General features: G+C 35.3%; 1 protein-coding gene across 1 annotated transcript in view; it reads left to right on the forward strand.

The window, feature by feature from the left end:
• The window catches only part of ntrk1 (neurotrophic tyrosine kinase, receptor, type 1), a 32821-nt gene extending 15243 nt beyond the window's left edge, over window positions 1-17578 (forward strand). The window contains exons 8-17 of the mRNA XM_016281544.1: window positions 4609-4941; window positions 5035-5052; window positions 6363-6418; window positions 6506-6608; window positions 9529-9693; window positions 9779-9909; window positions 10808-10980; window positions 14048-14288; window positions 14590-14748; window positions 17309-17578. Of these exons, the coding sequence (XP_016137030.1) occupies window positions 4609-4941; window positions 5035-5052; window positions 6363-6418; window positions 6506-6608; window positions 9529-9693; window positions 9779-9909; window positions 10808-10980; window positions 14048-14288; window positions 14590-14748; window positions 17309-17494 (1565 nt within the window). The 3' untranslated portion in view covers window positions 17495-17578. The remainder of the gene's footprint in view (window positions 1-4608; window positions 4942-5034; window positions 5053-6362; window positions 6419-6505; window positions 6609-9528; window positions 9694-9778; window positions 9910-10807; window positions 10981-14047; window positions 14289-14589; window positions 14749-17308) is intronic.
• Window positions 17579-19427: the final 1849 nt, after the last annotated feature.

Genomic DNA, 19427 nt, shown 5'->3' on the forward strand with positions numbered 1-19427 from the left:
TATATTATATATATATATATATATATATATATATATATATATATATATATATATATATATATATATATATATATATATATAACCACTAAAATCTACTTATTATGAAATATATCTGCCCATTATACTTTTTATAAGAATTTTTAATTATTAGAATTATTTTATTTTTATGTTATTATCATTTAGATTTTTAGTAATTTTGTAACGTTCGTTAGTAATTTTTTTAATTGTGTTTTAGATTCAGCTTTACTATCGTCCGTATCACTGATGTACGATTATAATTTTACTATTATAGTTTTTTGGTCGTTTTTAATGCCTATATAGTTTTATTTCAGCTTTACATTCAGTTATTTTTAGTATATCAAGTTAAACTAAATTTTTAACTAAAAACTTTTTTCCCCCAATAACAAAATGTTGATTTAGTTTATAATAAGTTATAATAGCTCTGTTTAGCTTTCATTCATTGCACATCATGTTTTAGTTTTTATTTCAATTTTAATTTATTTACACTTGGTAATAGTGTTTAAACTTATTTTATTTAGTTTTAATTAATTAAGTTTTTAATTTATTTTTTATTAATTTTCGTTTAGTCGGACAGTAGATTAGTCTAGATTAGTCAGCTTTATTTCGTCAGCTTTATTTCAATTTAAAGGGGTCATATGATGCGATTTCAATTTTTTCTTTCTCTTTGGAGTGTTACAAGCTCTTGGTGCATAAAGAAGATCTGTAATGTTGCAAAGACTAAAGTTTCAAATCCAAAGAGATATTCTTTATAAAAGTTAAGACTTGTCCACGCCCTCCTAAAATGGCTCGTTTAAACACGCCCCCACATGTCTACGTCACTGTGTGGGAAGATTTGCATAACGCCGCCCAAATTTTCACGCAAAGAAGGAAGGCGTAACTTTTATTCTCGCTGTAGTATTGTTGCCGCCGCCGCCATGTCGTGAAGACGCTGTGTGCTTCGTTGTGAAAGCGACTTTGTTTGGTCTTCCAAAAGAGGACGATATCCGCTTCGTCATGCCTAGAGCTGATCCGTGCTGGGCGCTGAGGAAATACATCAACTTCGCGCTGTGGATCGCCAGATCGGCTTTCACCGTGGATGAAGCGGAGTCCAGCCCGGGGTCGTCACATGTGGTTGCCGCACGCCCGCCGGCCACTCCTTCGCCGAATCCGCCGGCCGCGCCGTTCTCAAGCCCGCCGTCCTCCGCTCACTCAAGCCCGTCGTGTGTGATGCTGTGTGACGCATTTTATGGAAGACTGTTTCCTGAACCTGCAGAGTAGCATACAATGGGTCTGTGCTCAAAGGCTGTTCTATAAAGTGGGGCAGTTCCAACTTTGCAAGGACAGTATGGAGCTTCTGACTCACAGTCTGTAAGTAAATTTTTTATATTTAAAGAATTTGCCACTGATGATTAAAACGCAAGCAGCGCTTGTTGTTTGTCGTTTCTCCGATCACAAATGCAGACATGGTTTTATGTTTACGCTGCGCGATACGCAACGCATAAAAACACAGTATAAGTCATTATAATCAGTAATTATGTCCCCATTGGATGCAACAAATGCCTCGTTGATTAATGGGTTTTATCTCGTAGTGCCGGGAGACGGCATCACAGTATGTTGAAGGGGCGTAACATTTCCGTCACACGCTTGAGGTATTCGGCCAATCACAACGCACTGGATAGCTGGCCAATCACAGCACACCTCGCTTTTCAGACCGATGAGCTTTGTAAAAATCGACGCGTTTCAGAAAGGCGGGGCATAGAGGAGAAACAATAATGTACAGTATGTGGAAAATAATGTGTTTTTTGAACCTTAAACCGCATAAACACATTGCATTAGACCAAATACCCAACATAATGTTCTTTTTAGCAACGCCATATGACCCCTTTAAAAAATTGTATATTTGTTTTTAATAGTTTCAGTTTTAGTACTAGATAATAACCCTGCTCTTGACAGCAAGCAACAGCATTGCAAGATTTTCCATCGAAAATCCTCCCATATAACCGCACTCCACACCACAGCAATTATCACTGTTTATCACCTCTTCAGAAAGAAGAAAAACAGTGCTTGACTTCAGACAAATGTATAGCCATCAGGGGAGCGATAATGACTGTCAGGAAAATGGGACGATAAGCGTCTGCAGATCTTGTTTGTTCTCTACTAATGGATTTCTCTCCCCCATAGTCCGGAAATATAATTGTGAGGACTGATTGGCAGATTGCAAGTGTGCTAGATGCCAGTCTATCAGAATCATGTGACTAGTGGATAACGGCTCGTCAACGGCCACTGCTTAATTAGCAGGGCAGTTATAGCAACAAAATCCCGCACCACGCGCAGGCATAATTCCGATCCAAAACCTCTTTTATTAAACCCAGACGCCAATCGATAATATAATTCCCCAGCGTTAGTTATGGCCTTAGCATACTGTACTTACTGCTAGCTGTAGCTCAAGATGATGAAATTCACCTACGGCCATCTACCTCAACTGCAGCCCGATGGATTCAATTATTTAATTCCTTTTGATTACCACAATTAGTGGAGTTCACAGATGGCTCTCAAACTCAACCGAACTCAACCGTTAACATGGGGTCAGTGTAATGAGGACGGTTTTTAAGCGTGAACTCTAGGCCATGACACAAATGACTGCGATTCTCCGCGCGAAGCACTTTCCGCAGGCAGGGTCACGGGTTAAGAACAGTGAAATGGTTATGAAGCAGAAAGCGGGCCGTTCACATCAGCATGTTCTCCCGGCTAAAAGAACCATTTCCTGCATCCCACCTTCAGCAGGCTCTCAAGTGCCTCTTGTGGTTAGGTCCCCTAAACAGACAGAGATTTATTATTTATAACAGGTCAACAGGTTTACTGTTAAGATGGAGCACATTGATTCGTGGAAAAAAATTATGACGGATGTACCAGTCATTTGAGCTATTCTGAAGAAAAGGTACTGGACATTACGTGAACTACTTTGATTGAGCGTGAATGTCAAATACAGCAATGATTTCAAGCAGCGACCGATTTGAACTTTATGTAAATAAGCAGTGATGACTACCAATGCAGACAGCTGGCTGATAGAGCTGGAACAGCAGTTGAATAAGAGTGACAGCTAGAGACTTAAGGAATTCAATCACTGGGACAAACACACTAAAGTACGCACACACACACACAAATCACAAATAAACACACCGTTTTATAATGTAAAGTATGAAAGATTTGCTTTAAATATTCTTTCCTATAAAAAACTAAAATATAAAAATTTAAATTCTTCAATAGTTAAAAAAACATTTTTTTGTTATTATAAATAATATAAATATAGTATATATTTTAAAGTATATACAGTATATATATATATATATAGATACAGTATGTATTTTAAAGCCAATTTTAAAAATAGTATTTATCACCATCATCATCAATATTAATATCGATATAGTATATATTTTTTAAACAGTTTGTATTTTAAGGTGATTTCAAAAACAGTATTTATATAATAATAATAATAACAATAATAATAAATAATCTTTTTTTAAATCAGCTTTAAAATATATATCGTTTGAATTAAAAAAAGTCCTCATAATAATAAAATAGGGACCTCTTATAAATAAAAATAATAAAAAAGAAATGCTATCAAATGCTATCAGTGTGGCAAACAGTAAAACACACACACACACACACACACACACACACACGATCACAATGTAATTTTTGAAATCTGCTTTAAAAATATAATTTTGTAATAAGATAGATAAACATTATTGTATTCCAGTAGTTAACAGTTACCTAATTTTATGCACAAATTGTTCGGTAACACTTTACAATAAGGTGTCATTTGTTAACATTAGTTAATGTATTAACATGAACTAACAATGCGCAATACATTTGTTACTGTATTTATACATTTTTGTTAATGTTAGTTAATGAAAATACAGTTATTCATAGTTTGTTCATGTTAGTTTAGTGCACTAACTAATTATAACAAATACAACTTTTGATTTTAATAATCTATTAGTAAATGTTGAAATTAACATTAACTAAGATCAATAAATGCTGTAGAAGTATTGTTCATGCTTAGTTCATGTTAACTAATACAGTTAACTACTGTTATTCTGTTAACTAATGAACCATATTGTAAAGTGTTCTAATGTACCGTATAAAATATGTTCTTTTATAAATATTCTTTTGTATAATAAAGAAAGTTAATAATTCAGTTATTTAATAATAATAATAATAATAATATCAACAAAACTAAATTAAATTCTTTTATACACAAATGCACACAGCTCTGCTATCGCTTTTATCATATTGCACACGCAACTCTGACATGCGCTCATGAATTTGAATTGATCTTCAAGATTATTATCTCTTTACATTATTCCAAGATGATATCAAAAGTAATCTAAATCTCAAAATAGGATATATATATATATATATATATATATTTCCTTTTCTGATTTTATTATTGTTCGCAAGGTTGTAACGTTACTTTGCAATATTTTAAATATTTTGGGGTATTTTGCATGGTCTGTTATTGGAGTAGTGTCACCCAGGTGGGAGTTTGTGACCGTGATGATGCCTCACTGCACATGTGTGAACTCATTCCCCATATGTGTTTAGTTCCAGTGCGGATCTTGTTTCTAAAGGACCCAGAACCACAACATCACTGGTGTTTCCCATTCGCTGTGGACAGCAATCCTCCCGCCAGCATCAAATGGCTGTACAACAACACGACTCTCGTCGAAACACTCTACACCTACACCGAACTGATCAGAGATGCGGCTGATGGCTCCGTTCAACACGGCTGCCTGTTCCTCAACAAGCCCACGCACCTCAACAACGGCAACTACACGCTCATCGTGGAGAATAAACTGGGTAGAGACCAGGCTATGGTAAACGGGAAGTTCATGGATAATCCTTTTGACCCCTTTGACCCGGAGGGCATCATTCCTGGTGAGTGCACATCATCATACAACATGTCATGTATTTCATAAACTGTGTGGTGCATTGAGTAATTCATTGTTGTAATCTCTCTCCACACGCCAGTCCTCACTGATGACCCAAGTAAGTTATCTAAATCAAATTCCTATAGGTCAAATATCAAAACGTCCCAATTCACACTTGCTTTGACTTTGAAAATGCTCATTCGCAGATGCAGAGAGATATAGACCGGGGGAATCCCCCCGTCTCCCCACCCTCTGATTACTTATCGTAACGTAACTACGTGTAAACGTTATTTGGCAGTTTTTACTTGGAAAACCAGCTATATTTTTCTTGCATTCGAATAACAATGGATAAACCAATTCACACTTGCTTTGACTTTGAAAATGCTCATTCACTGCACATATTTCTCAGTATATTTGTCTTGTTTTCTAGTTCACATATCTAAGCATTCATAAATCAAGATGTATTTCCTTGAAAAGTCAAATGACTAAAAATTATTTAATGAAAAAAAAAAAAAAAAAACGCCAGGGGGGTCAGAAAATTAAACTTCAAAGGGAAAATAAGATTTTTTTTTGTAATTAAATAATAAAAATTTTCAATTTTAATTTGTTTGTAATTAATTTATTTAAAAAAATATTTATAATATTTAATTTATAATATTAATTTAATATTTTATTATTATTAATTATTGTTTTATTTTATTTATTTCATTATTTATTATTATTATTATGTAATATTGAATTTAATATTGACTTTTTAAATATGTAATTTATTTAATTTTATCTCATTCACTGCACATATTTCTCAGTATATTTGTCTTGTTTTCTAGTTCAAATATCTAAGCATTCCTAAATCAAGATGTATTTCCTTGAAAAGTCAAATGACTAAAAATTATTTAATGAAAAAAAAAAAAAACGCCAGTGGGGTCAGAAAATGAAACTTCAAAGGGAAAATACGATTTTTTTTTGTAATTAAATAATAAAAATTTTAATTTGTTTGTAATTAATTTATTAAAAAAAATATTTATAATATTTAATTTATAATATTAATTTAATATTTTATTATTATTAATTATTGTTTTATTTTATTTATTTCATTATTTATTATTATTATTATGTAATATTGAATTTAATATTGACTTTTTAAATATGTAATTTATTTAATTTAAATATTTTTTTATATTAATTTTTTTGTAATGAAATAATAAACATTTTAAATGTACAAATATTTTTTTCCTAATTAAATATATCATTAATTTTGAAATATTTTTCAGAAAACAAGACTTAATTTCGTAAGTTATTTTACTTCTGTATCTTGAGTTTAACAATGTTTAGATATTTGTACTGGAAAACAAAACAAAACATTAAGTAAGAAAGTCATTTTTTTGCAGTGTTCATAAAGTAACATTTCATTAAATGCTTTAACATTAGCAGCTCCCACTAACCAATCAACGGAGCCGGAGAAACTGGAGAGCAGAGTGTTTGGGGTAAGAGACGAGTCACATATGATGCACAACTTATTACTTTTCATATTCTTTTATAACTGTTATCGCTCTAATTTCGCACATTCATAGGTGTCAGTAGCGGTGGGTCTCGCTGTGTTCACTTGCACATTTCTGCTCATCATGGTTGTCGTCATCAATAAATGTGGACAGCATTCCAAGTTTGGCATCCACCGTAAGTCCTACTTCCACATATAGGCTTAAAAGTCAACATGAAATCAAAATCGCCTGTATGGTGCATGTTATTCCTAATCTTTTTCTTTGTTTTCTTAACCTTGCTCCATACTGCTCTGAAACAACTTTCCTTTGCAGCTGATGTTACAAAACCCTCCGACCTATCCATTTTGGCATGTAACATCCACTTTTCACAATCAAATTAATTCTCAATGGATACAATCAAGCCTCACCCTACATTTTTTCTCATTAAACATCCTGTTCAGCTCGGAAATGCACCAGATTACGAATGCAAAATGAGTTGTGATTAAGATTTTATGTTGACTTTTTATGCATTATCAAAGTACCTTTCAAGGAAAGTCAGTTTCACTCAACAGCTTCATTTGCAACGTATGCAAGCTGCTATTTCGGGCATGCGAGACCAATTTGAAATGGGAAATGTTTGCCAAATATTTCAAAACATGCATTTTATTTCTTATTGAATATCCTGTTTCCCTCAAAAAAACATCTGATTACAGAAGCAAAATGAGATGTGATTAATATTTTATTACGTTTTTATGTATTACAAGTTGATACCGTAGTCATACTCAGATCTAAACATAGCAGCAACCATTCGTAGAATAAAACTGCTTTTTCTAGGCTACTGATAGGACTTCATTTCTTATCATTTGTCAAAAGTACGACAATTTGAAATCGCACTTGGATGCCTTCAAAATCCAGATCAATTTGCAGTTAATCAGAAGACTAAATCAGTTTACTTAGGTCTCAAATGAAGATGTTTTGGTCTTGAAGAGGACTTTAATGGGAAAGAGAACTATCGGTTCAAACAAACCAGGTGCAGCTCACACAACAGCGGAAGTAGTTAAGTGTTAAATGAAAGCCAGAGACAGCACAATCATGGCCCATGCCAAAATGACTTTCTCCAATATTATTTTGGAATCTGAATGAGTTCCACAGGAGGCATTGTGTTGCTTTTAAGTAAGGCACAAAAAGCGAAATACAGTCTCTTCTAAGCTGTAACTTTGTACAGTGTCAGCCTAACAGCTCGGCAAAGTGCTGCCAGGTCTTAATTACAGCATGCAAAGTAAATAGCATCGGGAGCCCCAGCCGCGAGCGAGCCATTAAAGAAGAGTGATGGAGCAAGGCTTTTCAGGTCCACTCGCTCCGCTCACAAAGTGCCTAAGTGGACCTGATTGCCTCCCTCCCCTCTCGCCCTCTATTCCCTGCGTTCCTCTTCTCTGCCCAGTCTGGGGTCTCTGCGGTTATAGCTTGAGTGGGTTTTGTGATTTGAAGGAGAAGCTAATTCTGCTTTCTAAAAACCAGAGTGATTTGCTTCGGATCAAGTAAACATTCTGCCAGATATCTGTTTTGTCGATGCTGTTTTGTAGGTGCATCTTGTTGTGAATTTTAAACAACATATAACAAGGCAAGCGCCAGTAGTGCAACTTCTCACACTTCCCGATTTGAACAAACGCCGAGCCTCAAGTATTAAATTACACTATGTAATCATTTGCACCACATGATAGCTCAAAACTTGCTGCTTGTTGAGGAAAGTTGTAATACTACTTTTTCAAACCAGGGGATTTCAATCTTGAAGATATCATGGACCGCCAGATATGATCATCTTTGTGCAATATTTTCATGTATAAAGTCCCAACATATATTGTGAAAAATGTATATTATAAATATGCAGAATTCTTTTCTTCTACTCACTATAGTATTATACTGATAGATGCAAAATTTATTTATTTATAAATTTAATTACAATAATTTTTATTTTAATGTTATGTCAAATAGATTTTGGTTTATTTATTTATTATTAATATTACAAAAAAAATTCTCTAAACTTTTCCACAGTTTTTTGGGTCCCTGTTTGAAACAACTGTTCTAATAACATTTTGCTAATGTTCCCATTAAGTTATGAAAACGCTATTTCTGAATGTTCTCTGAATGTTCAAAACGTCCAGATTTTTTTTTTATTTTGATATAAATAGTATAGTAGTTTGGGATAGTTTGCTTAAAAAGGAAAAATTCTGTCATCATTTACTCACCCCAAAACAGTTGACTGTAGCCATTGGCCTACATAGTATTTTTTTTCATACTATGAAAAAAGAAAGAAACTCATACGGCATTTGGAACAAGTAGATTATTAGTAAATTATGACAGAATTTTCATTTTGGGGGTGAACGATCCCTGTAAATGAACATTCATTTTAGCATTTTGCAAACATTATTGGAATGTTACTTTTGAATGTTCTCTGGACGTTCTGAAGCAAATAGTTACATTAAAAAAAATTAATTTCAACATTTAAATGTCTGAAATGTACATTTAAACATCCAACTAAAATGTCTGAAAAAAAACAAAAAAACATTCTGAGAACATTTTTAAAGACCACTTAACTTCAAATGAGTAGCAACTGTTGGGGTAGCAACTGCAAAACAATGCCCAAATCTAGTTATTTGATCACCTAGACCAGTGGTTTTCAAACCTGTCTTGGAGGACCCCCAGCACTGCACATTTTGCATGTCTCCCTCATCTAACACACCTGATTCAACTCATCAGCTCATTAGTAGAGATTGCAAGACCTGAATTGGGTGTGTCTGATAAGGAAGACATACAAAATGTGCAGTGCTGGGGGTTTGAAAACCCAGACCTAGACCACTCTAAGTGTCCAACTTCAACAGTAAACAGCTGTGAAAATGTTAAACGTGAGTGGCTGAGAGTAGGAAATAAGAGAGAATGTAATGTCTACTATGTTATCAAACTATACACAGGAAATTGTGTAGAGCACTTCAGATGACTCAGTGATTGCCAATAAGTTAATTAACGTAACATGGGCTCAGGATATAGATGTGAAGAAAGGAAAAGAATACGCCGAACCGGAGCTGCTTGGGAGCCACTTCCTGTCTGTGTGCCCACAGGTTCGTCTGTTCTCGGCACTGAGGATGATTTGGCCGTATCTCTTCGCTTCATGAACTTTGGTGCAAGTCCTCCGTCTTCAGATGTCAACACGCTGGATTCTGGCTTGTCCAGTTTTGTAGAGAACCCGCAGTACTTCTGTGGCATCATAAAAGATAAAGACATGTGTGAGTGTCTCACAATCCCATAATATCACAAGTTTTCAGCATGCGGATTCAGTTTGTACTAAATCAAATTCTTTGTATTTTGCAGGTGTCCAGCACATTAAAAGAAAAGACATTGTTTTGAAGTGGGAACTGGGTGAAGGAGCTTTTGGCAAGGTTTACCTGGCGGAATGTGCCAACCTCTGTCCTGATACTGACAAGATGCTGGTTGCTATCAAGGTTTGATCATCAGGGCTTAACATTCTTGTAGTTCAACATTATGAATGTTTTTTTTTAAAAGCAATGTCTTTTTATGTGCTAGGAAAAAAAATCATGTTTTTGAATTTTGTCAAAAATTGTGCATGTGTATTTTCCCTCTTTTTTTTTACACTAAAATTGTTTTAATTAGCAACAATAGCTAGAAATACAGCTAATATACATACAGTAACTCCATGTGGAAAACCGCACATTTGTTTGAGCCTGATGGCATACAATGCAAAACATTACTGATTTTCAACCCGTTCTGATTCCTCCAAGTCTATCACAAGTAATTTTAACAATTCTAGCAGAATCACATTCATGTTAGCCAGCTAGATAACTAGCTAAATAAGCAAATTAGCAAAAACATTCAAAACAACCACAGAAAACATATTACATTAGCAAAGAAAATTAATTGTTTTAAAAATTAAATACAAGGAAATATAAATATTAGATAACTTGCATTAAAAAAATCTTAAGAAAATTAAATAAAACTAAAATTACTAAAGGTGAAATAAACCGATTTTAAAAAACTACTAAAAGGACAAAAGCACATAACAAAGTTACTAAAATGTAACAAATTCAAATGACAACTGAAAATATAAAAATAAAATAATTCAAAATATTAATAATAGTATATATACAATACTAAAAAACACTGTTGCAAAGCATTAAACCAGAGCTGAGCGCCAACTGAGTAATTCAAACTGTAATGAATTTAAAATTGAAGCAGCAAACAGAATGAAGAACTGCCGTTAAATTTTGAATAACAGTAAGTAGCAAGTTTATCTCCCAAAACCTATTACCTGTATTCAATTTCTTTAAAAGTGTCCAAATGCTTGGACATTGTATGCCCACTAATATATGACTTCATGTGCAGACCTTGAAAGTGGCCAACGAGTCCACCCGCCAGGACTTCCAGCGCGAGGCCGAGCTGCTCACGGTGCTGCAGCATGAACACATAGTGCGGTTCTACGGCGTGTGTACAGACGGAGAACCTCTGGCCATGGTGTTTGAGTACATGCGACACGGAGACCTCAACCGCTTTCTAAGGTCAGTCTAATAACCACCAGCCACTCACAGCGAATTAACTACAGCGGCAGCAATGTGGTGTAACGGTCGGAAACTGAAGAGCTTCCTTGGAGCTTCATACATGCCATTCTTAGACAACCTTGGAAACACCAAACAAATTTGCAAGTTTTTTTTTTTTTTTGGTATAGTGTAGCATAGAACAGATTCTCACCTGTCGCTATAGTTAATAATCTTGCCTGCAAGTCAACTTTCTGCATTTTATTTTGGGCTTACACTCTTAACAATAAAGGTTCTTTATTGGAATCTATGATTCCATGAAGAACCTTTAACATCCATACACTTTTAAAAATAAAGCTTCCATCAGGGGGGTTTTGCAGCAATGCAATATTTTGGGTTCACCAAAGAACCTTTCAGTGAACAGTTCCTAAAATAGCCATTTTTTCCCCTAGTCTGAAGAACATTTTAATGATTTAAGAACCTTTTTCCACTATGAAGTAAATTTCGTGCAATGGAAAGGTTACATGGATGTTAAAAGTTCTCCATGTATCCATAGATGCCAATAAAGAACCTTTACTTTTTAAGTATAGAACCTTTCCATTGCACAAAAGGTTCTTTACAGAGGAACAAGTTATTTTAGATCATTAAAATGTCCTTTACACCAAACTGCTCACTGAAATGTTCTTTTGGCAACCCACAATGTTTAATCTATGGCATTGCTGTGAAAACCCCTTTTTTGGAACCTTTATTTTTAAGAGTATACATGAAAAGTTGCATCAAATTCAAGGCCTTTCATTTACCATATTTCCATCTACATCCACATTAACATCTGAAACTCAAAGCCCAAACCTATTAGAAGAGCGATGGAGCCCAAATGCAGATCCAGCTTTGTGATGCTCCAGTTTTAATTAAGATGTAAAGTTCACTGAAGTGTGAGGTGGCTGATGGGGGACTGACTGACCATATGTCCAGCACAGCTGGGTCTCAGTGCGTAAAGATCCAGTCTGTTTGCCAGGTGGTTGCTGGGGCCAGATTGGGAGTGGGACATGTGAATGTTTGAGGGGGAGATGAAATCGCATTTTCATGTGTATAGATGTGGCTCCAGTCTCGGTTGCAGCTGCCCCATCCTGCCACCTGCCTGCTAAACTAATAGGGATCACATACTAAACCTCAGAAGGCAAGCGAGTGGCAGAGAGTTTACATGCGTATATTAGGATGAATGGAGAGAGTGGTTTGCACATTGAGGTCTGACACGCAAGGCAATGGTGACCAATGGTGCTTGTGCTGTCATTCAGCAGATGTTTTCTTGTTCAAAGTGACTTACAGTGCACCGACTTCAATCTGGAGTTTGTTTGAAAAGTACAACAGTATAATTCATTTCAAATTACCATTACCAATGCAGATGCTGGTATATAAAAAGGCTGTGTTCAGAATGGAATGCTATTTTATAGAGACACCATGCAACAATAAAAAGCAGCATGCTGCATTGTTGTGACATTGCTATTGGCAGATTTTAACCACGTTTTTTTTTTTTTTTTTTAAGTTTTCAGTTCAGTTCTGATGGCTTGGCACAGTGTAAAGATCAATAGAGTTGTCGAAAGCTTAGTGATGTTGACGTTGAAGCTGTGCAACTGTGGTGTAGTTAGTTTATAACCTAACCTAGCTTTTTACTTCTGGTGTTCGTATTTCGGCTTTAAAAGTTGTGTTAGTTTATGAAGATCATCTTAATTAACAAAACGTGTTAGAATCAGAAACTTTTGCTGGTCACAAAGCTTATTTTCCGCCATAATCCAAAACCCAATGGAAAAATCCTATTGTCTTTTTGCTGAGGGAACCAGGGTGATGCTAACTTTCGGGTTAGCGTGAAAAAAAAAAATCATCCCTGAAGCACTCTATCGAGGATGATGTAGAATGCATTGCATTGTGGGATACAGTATTCCACATACACTCTTAAAAATAATGGTCCTTTATTGGCATCAATGGTTCCGTAGAGATCCTTCAACATTCACGGAAACCTTCCATTCCACAAAAGGTTCTTTATATTATTAATATGTATTCACACTAAGAAAAGTGGTTCTTTTAAGAACTGTTCACTGAAAGGTTCTTTTGGGAACCCGAAATGGTTCTTCTATGATATCAACTTTTAAAAATACTATTCTGAGGTTTTATTTTTAAAGGGTTAGTTCACCCAAAAATGAAAATTATGTCATTAATTACTCACCCTCGTGTTATTCAAAACCCATAAGACCTTCATTCATCTTCGGAACACAATTTAAGATATTTTTGATGAAATATGAGGGCTCTCTGACCCTCCCATCGACAGCAAGGTAACTACCACGTTCAAGGTCCAGAAAAGTACCAAGATGATCGACAAAGTAGTCCGTGTGACATCAGTGGTTCAACTGTAAAGTTATGAAGCTACGAGAATACTTTTTTGCACAAAGAAAACAAAAATAACGATTTGATTCCACATTTTCGTCTCTACTGCGTCACTTGTGGACGCACGTTCACGACAGTATCATGTAGCGAGAGTGTGGTGGCACTGACCATCATGGTACTGTTGTGAACACACGTCCAAAGTAACGCAGTAGAGACGAAAATGTGGAATAAAGTCATTATTTTTGTTTTACTTGCGCAAAAAAAGTATTCTCGTAGCTTCGTAACTTTACAGTTACAACCGACTACTTTGTCGATCATCTTGGTACTTTTCTGGACCTTGAACGTGGTAGTTACCTTGCTGTCTATGGGAGGGTCAGAGAGCCCTCAGATTTCATCAAAAATATCTTAAATTGTGTTCCGAAGACGAACGAAGCTCTTACGGGTTTCGAACAGCACGAGGGTGAGTAATTAATGACAGAATTTTCATTTTTAGGTGAACTAACCCTTTAAGACTGTAGTGTGCTTTGAATGTATGCTAAACATCAAGTAAAGTTTAGTAGGCTATCTGGGTAATCGATGCATATTCACATAACATGCACATAATGCAAAAATAATACAAGTAGTATGCTAGTATGCCATTCTGAATACATCTATTTTCTCAGGTTTATGTTTTTAAGAAGCTGTTATATAATGTGCGTGGTTTTCTTTACAGGGTTCATGGTCCAGATGCTCGTATCCTGGACGAGATGAAGGTTCCTCCGATGGGTCAGTTGACTCTTCCTCAGATGCTCCACATCGCAGCTCAGATCTCCTCGGGCATGGTGTACCTCGCTTCGCTTCATTTCGTCCACAGAGACCTGGCCACCAGGAACTGTTTAGTCGGAGAAGGGCTGGTGGTGAAGATCGGGGACTTTGGGATGTCGAGAGACATTTACAGCACCGATTACTACAGGGTACAACACTTCATTTAAATTTCAACATCATCTCATATGTTTCTCCTGAAACTAAGGAAAATATATTGTAAATAAAAGTGGCAGATCATTTGGTCTGTGTTCATATTGAGATCTCTGACTTGGGTCACAAATCGGATCATAATTTGAAATGCAGTTCAGATCTCTTTAGAAACTGGAGACTTCTCTTCTGCATCTCGATAAGGTCTGGGAGAAACATTTGTGACATTAAAAAGATCTCATTTGTGATTTTGTATATGTACCCACGGCAGAGATGAACATCTGTTCTTGATCACCTCATCAGGTCGGTGGGAGGACGATGCTACCCATTCGCTGGATGCCACCAGAAAGCATCATGTACAGGAAGTTCACCACGGAGAGTGACATCTGGAGCTTTGGAGTGGTCCTTTGGGAAATCTTCACCTACGGCAAACAACCCTGGTATCAGCTATCCAACAGTGAGGTAAAGTACCACATTTAATGTTCAAAGTTAGTGACAACCATGTGTGGCTGCACAATCATGCCTAGTAAAATGTCAAACGTATTAAAAACAATACAACCACGAAACAGACAAAATTGAAAGAAACAGTTCACCTAAAAAATTACAATTCTTTCATTTACTCACCATCAAGTTGTTCCTGTATATAGATGGAAATTTAAAAAAAAAATCAATTGTTGATTGATCCCATTAATGATTTTTGTAGTATTTTTATATTTTACATATTTAATTCTTCACTCAATGTTACACTACCGTTCAAAAGTGTATTATTTTTTTCCAGAAAGGATGCATTAAATTGGTCAGTAAAGTGACAGTAAAGATATTTGTAATGGTATATTTCTATTTCAAATAAATGCTGCTCTTTTGAACTTTCGTTTTAATCAGATTCAGCTTTGACCACAGGAATAAACTGCATTTTTAAAACGTATTCACAATTTTACTCTACTTTTGATCAAATAAATTAAAAATCTTTTACCATTTAAAAATCTTACCAGCCCCAAACTTCTGAATGAGAGTGTACGTTCAAACAAAACTCCTATAATTGGGATCTTTACCTAAATGTTTGAACAGCTAGTCAGTAATTAGTAACTAAGCCAGCACACAGTAACAGAAGTTCATTTTGATTTGGACACGACTTATGATTCTTTTTGACCAATTCATTTGAACAATCATTTGTTCAGGAATGAGACTACAGTGTTCCTATCTAATACAGACTGCTTTAATGAGACTTTTATGATGCTTTTGTGGAGTTTTGTCCCTTTTTAACTTTAGCATTCTGCAAAATATCTCCTTTTGTGTTTGAGGGAAGAAAAAACAATACAGGTTTAGAACAACAAGAGAGAGAGTAAATGAATTTTCATTTGACAGTAAACGATTCCTGCAATGTTTACCTGCAATGGCAGAAGTGATTTGGACTGTCTGATGGCATCAGCGCTGGTCAGTGAGTTAAAGCAAACAGACAGAGCTATTCCCAACCTTCATCGTGATGTGAACATCCATTTTGGACTGGATCAGACCATGCTCTTAAACACTTCTGAACGAGAAGATCAATACATTTTTTCAGTTCCAGAGTGAATCAGACCTCTCAGATTAGGCACCAAAAAATGGACTCTGGTGTGACCACAACTGCACTATTATGCTGGAGATGCCTCTCTTCTTTCAACAGAGAGGTAGATCACCTTTCAGCCGACTCGATTTTAATCCGATTAAACCTCATCTTCGCCTTGGGCCGACGTTGTTTAACCTTGTTAACCTAATCCTTCTCGAGCCATGATGGACACAGCTAATTGTCTAGAGTCTAACTGTATGGGACGGAGACGGATCGTTCGTAACTTTCCATCTGCGAGGAGAGAGGGTGCCAGACTTTCAGAGGGGTCAATGTGAATTTTTGTTAATTTATTGCAGTGATTGAAAGCCCATTTCTGAATGATGTTGTGTGGTGCTGGCAGTCTCTTCACCTCATTTGATTAAGAGGCAATGCTATAAGGGCTTGAAATCACTGGCGTTTTAAATAGCAACCAGGAATAGCCTTGGAGAGAAGAGGGTGCTTCTTTACAGCCAACTGCTGCCTGTAGAAAAGAGAGTAAAAGGGGTCAAATCATAAGAAATCAAATTTGATTTGATTTTTTTCCTGTTAAATAAAATATATGTACTATGAAAATGTACTGTAAAGTTTAGAACTTCCCCTATACTAAATAAAAGAGGATTCATTGAAACTAAGTTACACAAACAGCTCGTTCCGAAGGTCTTCAAGTTTTTAAAGTAAGACTGATGAATACCATACATTGTTTATATAGGAATCATAAAGACAACACTGCAGAATAGGGCAGTTTAATTCAAAAAGGTCATATAGAGATGGTGGAAAATGGTTTAAAAAAATAAATGACAAATAAAAAAAAATAAAAAACCAACAACTTTAGAACCACACTAGGTTGACATCAGAAAAGGAAAAAAAAAGAAAACAACAACATCAATAATAATACAAATAAATGAATTACTTGATATTAATTAATTAATATAAATCAATATTAATTAAGCAATAATAATATGATCAATATAATTATAATTATTAATTAATAAATGAATTACTTATTAATTAATTAATTAATTAAGCAATAATAATATTATCAATATAATTATCAATTAAAATGTTTAAAAAAATGTAATGTATGTTATATAAATATATCAATCACACACAGACAGTACAAAATTAAATAATAATTACAAATATATTACAATGTTAAAAAAATACACAATGTATGGCCATTTATATAATACACAATTATATCAACTGTAATAATTGCACATTTCAATTAGTTAATAGGGGTCAGTCATTTTATATATATATATATATATATGCACATGCACACATTTCAATTATTTAAATGGAGTCATATTTTGGCATTATTAAATTAATGGCATACAGATTTTTTTATGAAATGGTTTAAAGTAGCAGATTAAACTACAACTACCATTTTGTCCCACTTGTCTGCCTGTAAATATGACATATTTACCCTCTTTCCAGGCCATTGAGTGCATCACACAGGGGCGAGAGCTTGAACGGCCTCGAGCCTGCCCGAAGGAAGTGCATCTCCTCATGCAGGGCTGCTGGCAGAGAGAACCGCAGCAGAGGCTCGTCATCAAGGACATCTACAGCCGGCTCGTGGCCCTCGTCAAGAATCCGCCCGTCTATCTGGACATCCTGGAGTAGCAGCACCCTGATCGGACCTGCATGGAAAAGACAGTTCTGGAAGCAGGCTGGTTGAGGAGGACAATCAGTGGTGGGTTTTGGACGGACACGATTCACAAACTGACTCGCATGATGTGCAGTATGAACGTTTCCAGTGTTTGTTGATGTGTATGGTTTAATCCACTGGAGGTATAAGACTGTGTTCATGTGTTTAAATTTGAGGGGGAAAAAAGTAAGAGAAACAGACTAAGTAAATAGACAGTGGATACTTTGAATATGCATTAGTGGAAATTGCTCATGGATCTTCATGGCTCACCCTGAAGAGACACTAGATTTTCTATATGAGGATACTGATGTCAAGGTCTTGTCATTAAAGGTGAATTGTGTAATTTTTCTCAACCCAGTCTAATATGCAGACACTGTAGGTTGATTTTCCCAATAAATGTAAAATTGCTGCTCTTGTTTGTTTGCGCATCCCGCCCCGCCTGACATAGCAAGAGCGCTTCAACCAATGGCATGAGTTTGGGGGCGGGACTTGCTGTTTGTCTGACCAATGGGGAGAGTGGAATCCTGGGTCTGTATTACAGAATCATCCTAACCCATAATCATATTCTATTTACAAGGTTTCTGCAGGATTTATGAAGGTCAATTTAAGACTTTTTCGGACTCTTTTCAGACTACCTACTGATGATCACACTGCAAAAAAATTAAATAATAATAATAATGTTCTTCGTAAGTATTTTTGTCTTATTTTCCAGTGCAAATGTGTAAAGATTCATAAATCAATAAGATAACATTTACTTGAGCTGCAAAATGACAAAAGAAGTCTTGTCTTCTGAGAAATGTATAAAAATGAAGAGAGTTTAGAACAAATATCTACCAGTGAGCTCAATTCAAAGAGAAAAAAATTATACCCCACTGTTAGATATTTGTTCGTGTTTTAAGCATAACCTCACTTCGTTCAATTTATCACAAAACCAGACTTCATACCTTCATTTCGCATCTCAAGTAAACGTATCTTGATTTAAGAATATTTAGATGTTTTCCTGGAAAACAAGACAAAAATACTCAGGAAGAACATCTTTTTTTTATTTATTTTTTTTACAGCGCATGCAACATTTAATGCCATAAATTAATGAATTAAGGACTTTCTGCTCCTGGTTTAGTAACTTGTTCATTTCACTTAGGAATTCAAATCTTAAGACAAGAATTACAATAGGAGGTTTCTGTAATACAGCTCATTTTAGCATTTGGTTCTCTAATGTCAGATTTGTTACATACTTCACCTTTAACCATCATGTGCCCCCCAAACAAAGACTCTTAAGTTGCTGTGGTTTACACGTTGTGCCAACCTGACCGCATTTCTTTTCGGTGTCTTGCGATTATGGATATACTAAATCAATTTGTTATGCGTGATCTACACATGCATGTATTGTACATCTCTCCATGTTTAACAGCAATGTCCTGTTATGGCTCCAAGTTCTGCTTTATTTTCTATATCAGAAGCAGCAACATTGTCAGCAACAGCACAACAGTGGAGACACACAGGCTGTGTACGGAATGGAGTACTAACGTACTGTATACTATTATTTATTTGAAACCGCATATGGAACGGAAAACCTTTCAAGCAGCTGTTGTGTCGCATGTTTAATGCAAGACACTACAGGTGAACAGAGTAAACATTTGAACAAATCACCATACTTTTCCCAGTTGATTAGTCACAGTGCATTAAGACAATTGCTTTGTATTACAGGTTTTATGAAATGTTTAAAATTCAAAAGCCACGTTTAAAACTCTTGAGATTTTAAGGTTTTAACAGAACATTTATCCTATTTGATCACTCCATGAATTAGAAAATACCGTCAACAGCCAGAAAAAAAAAATCTTATTTTTAGAAATAAAATGTTATATATGGAACGTTCTGGCAAATGTTACGTGAACAAACCATTCTGCC

Source organism: Sinocyclocheilus grahami, unplaced genomic scaffold (assembly GCF_001515645.1).
Source record: "Sinocyclocheilus grahami isolate Dianchi unplaced genomic scaffold, SAMN03320097.WGS_v1.1 scaffold150.1, whole genome shotgun sequence".
NCBI lineage: Eukaryota > Metazoa > Chordata > Actinopteri > Cypriniformes > Cyprinidae > Sinocyclocheilus > Sinocyclocheilus grahami.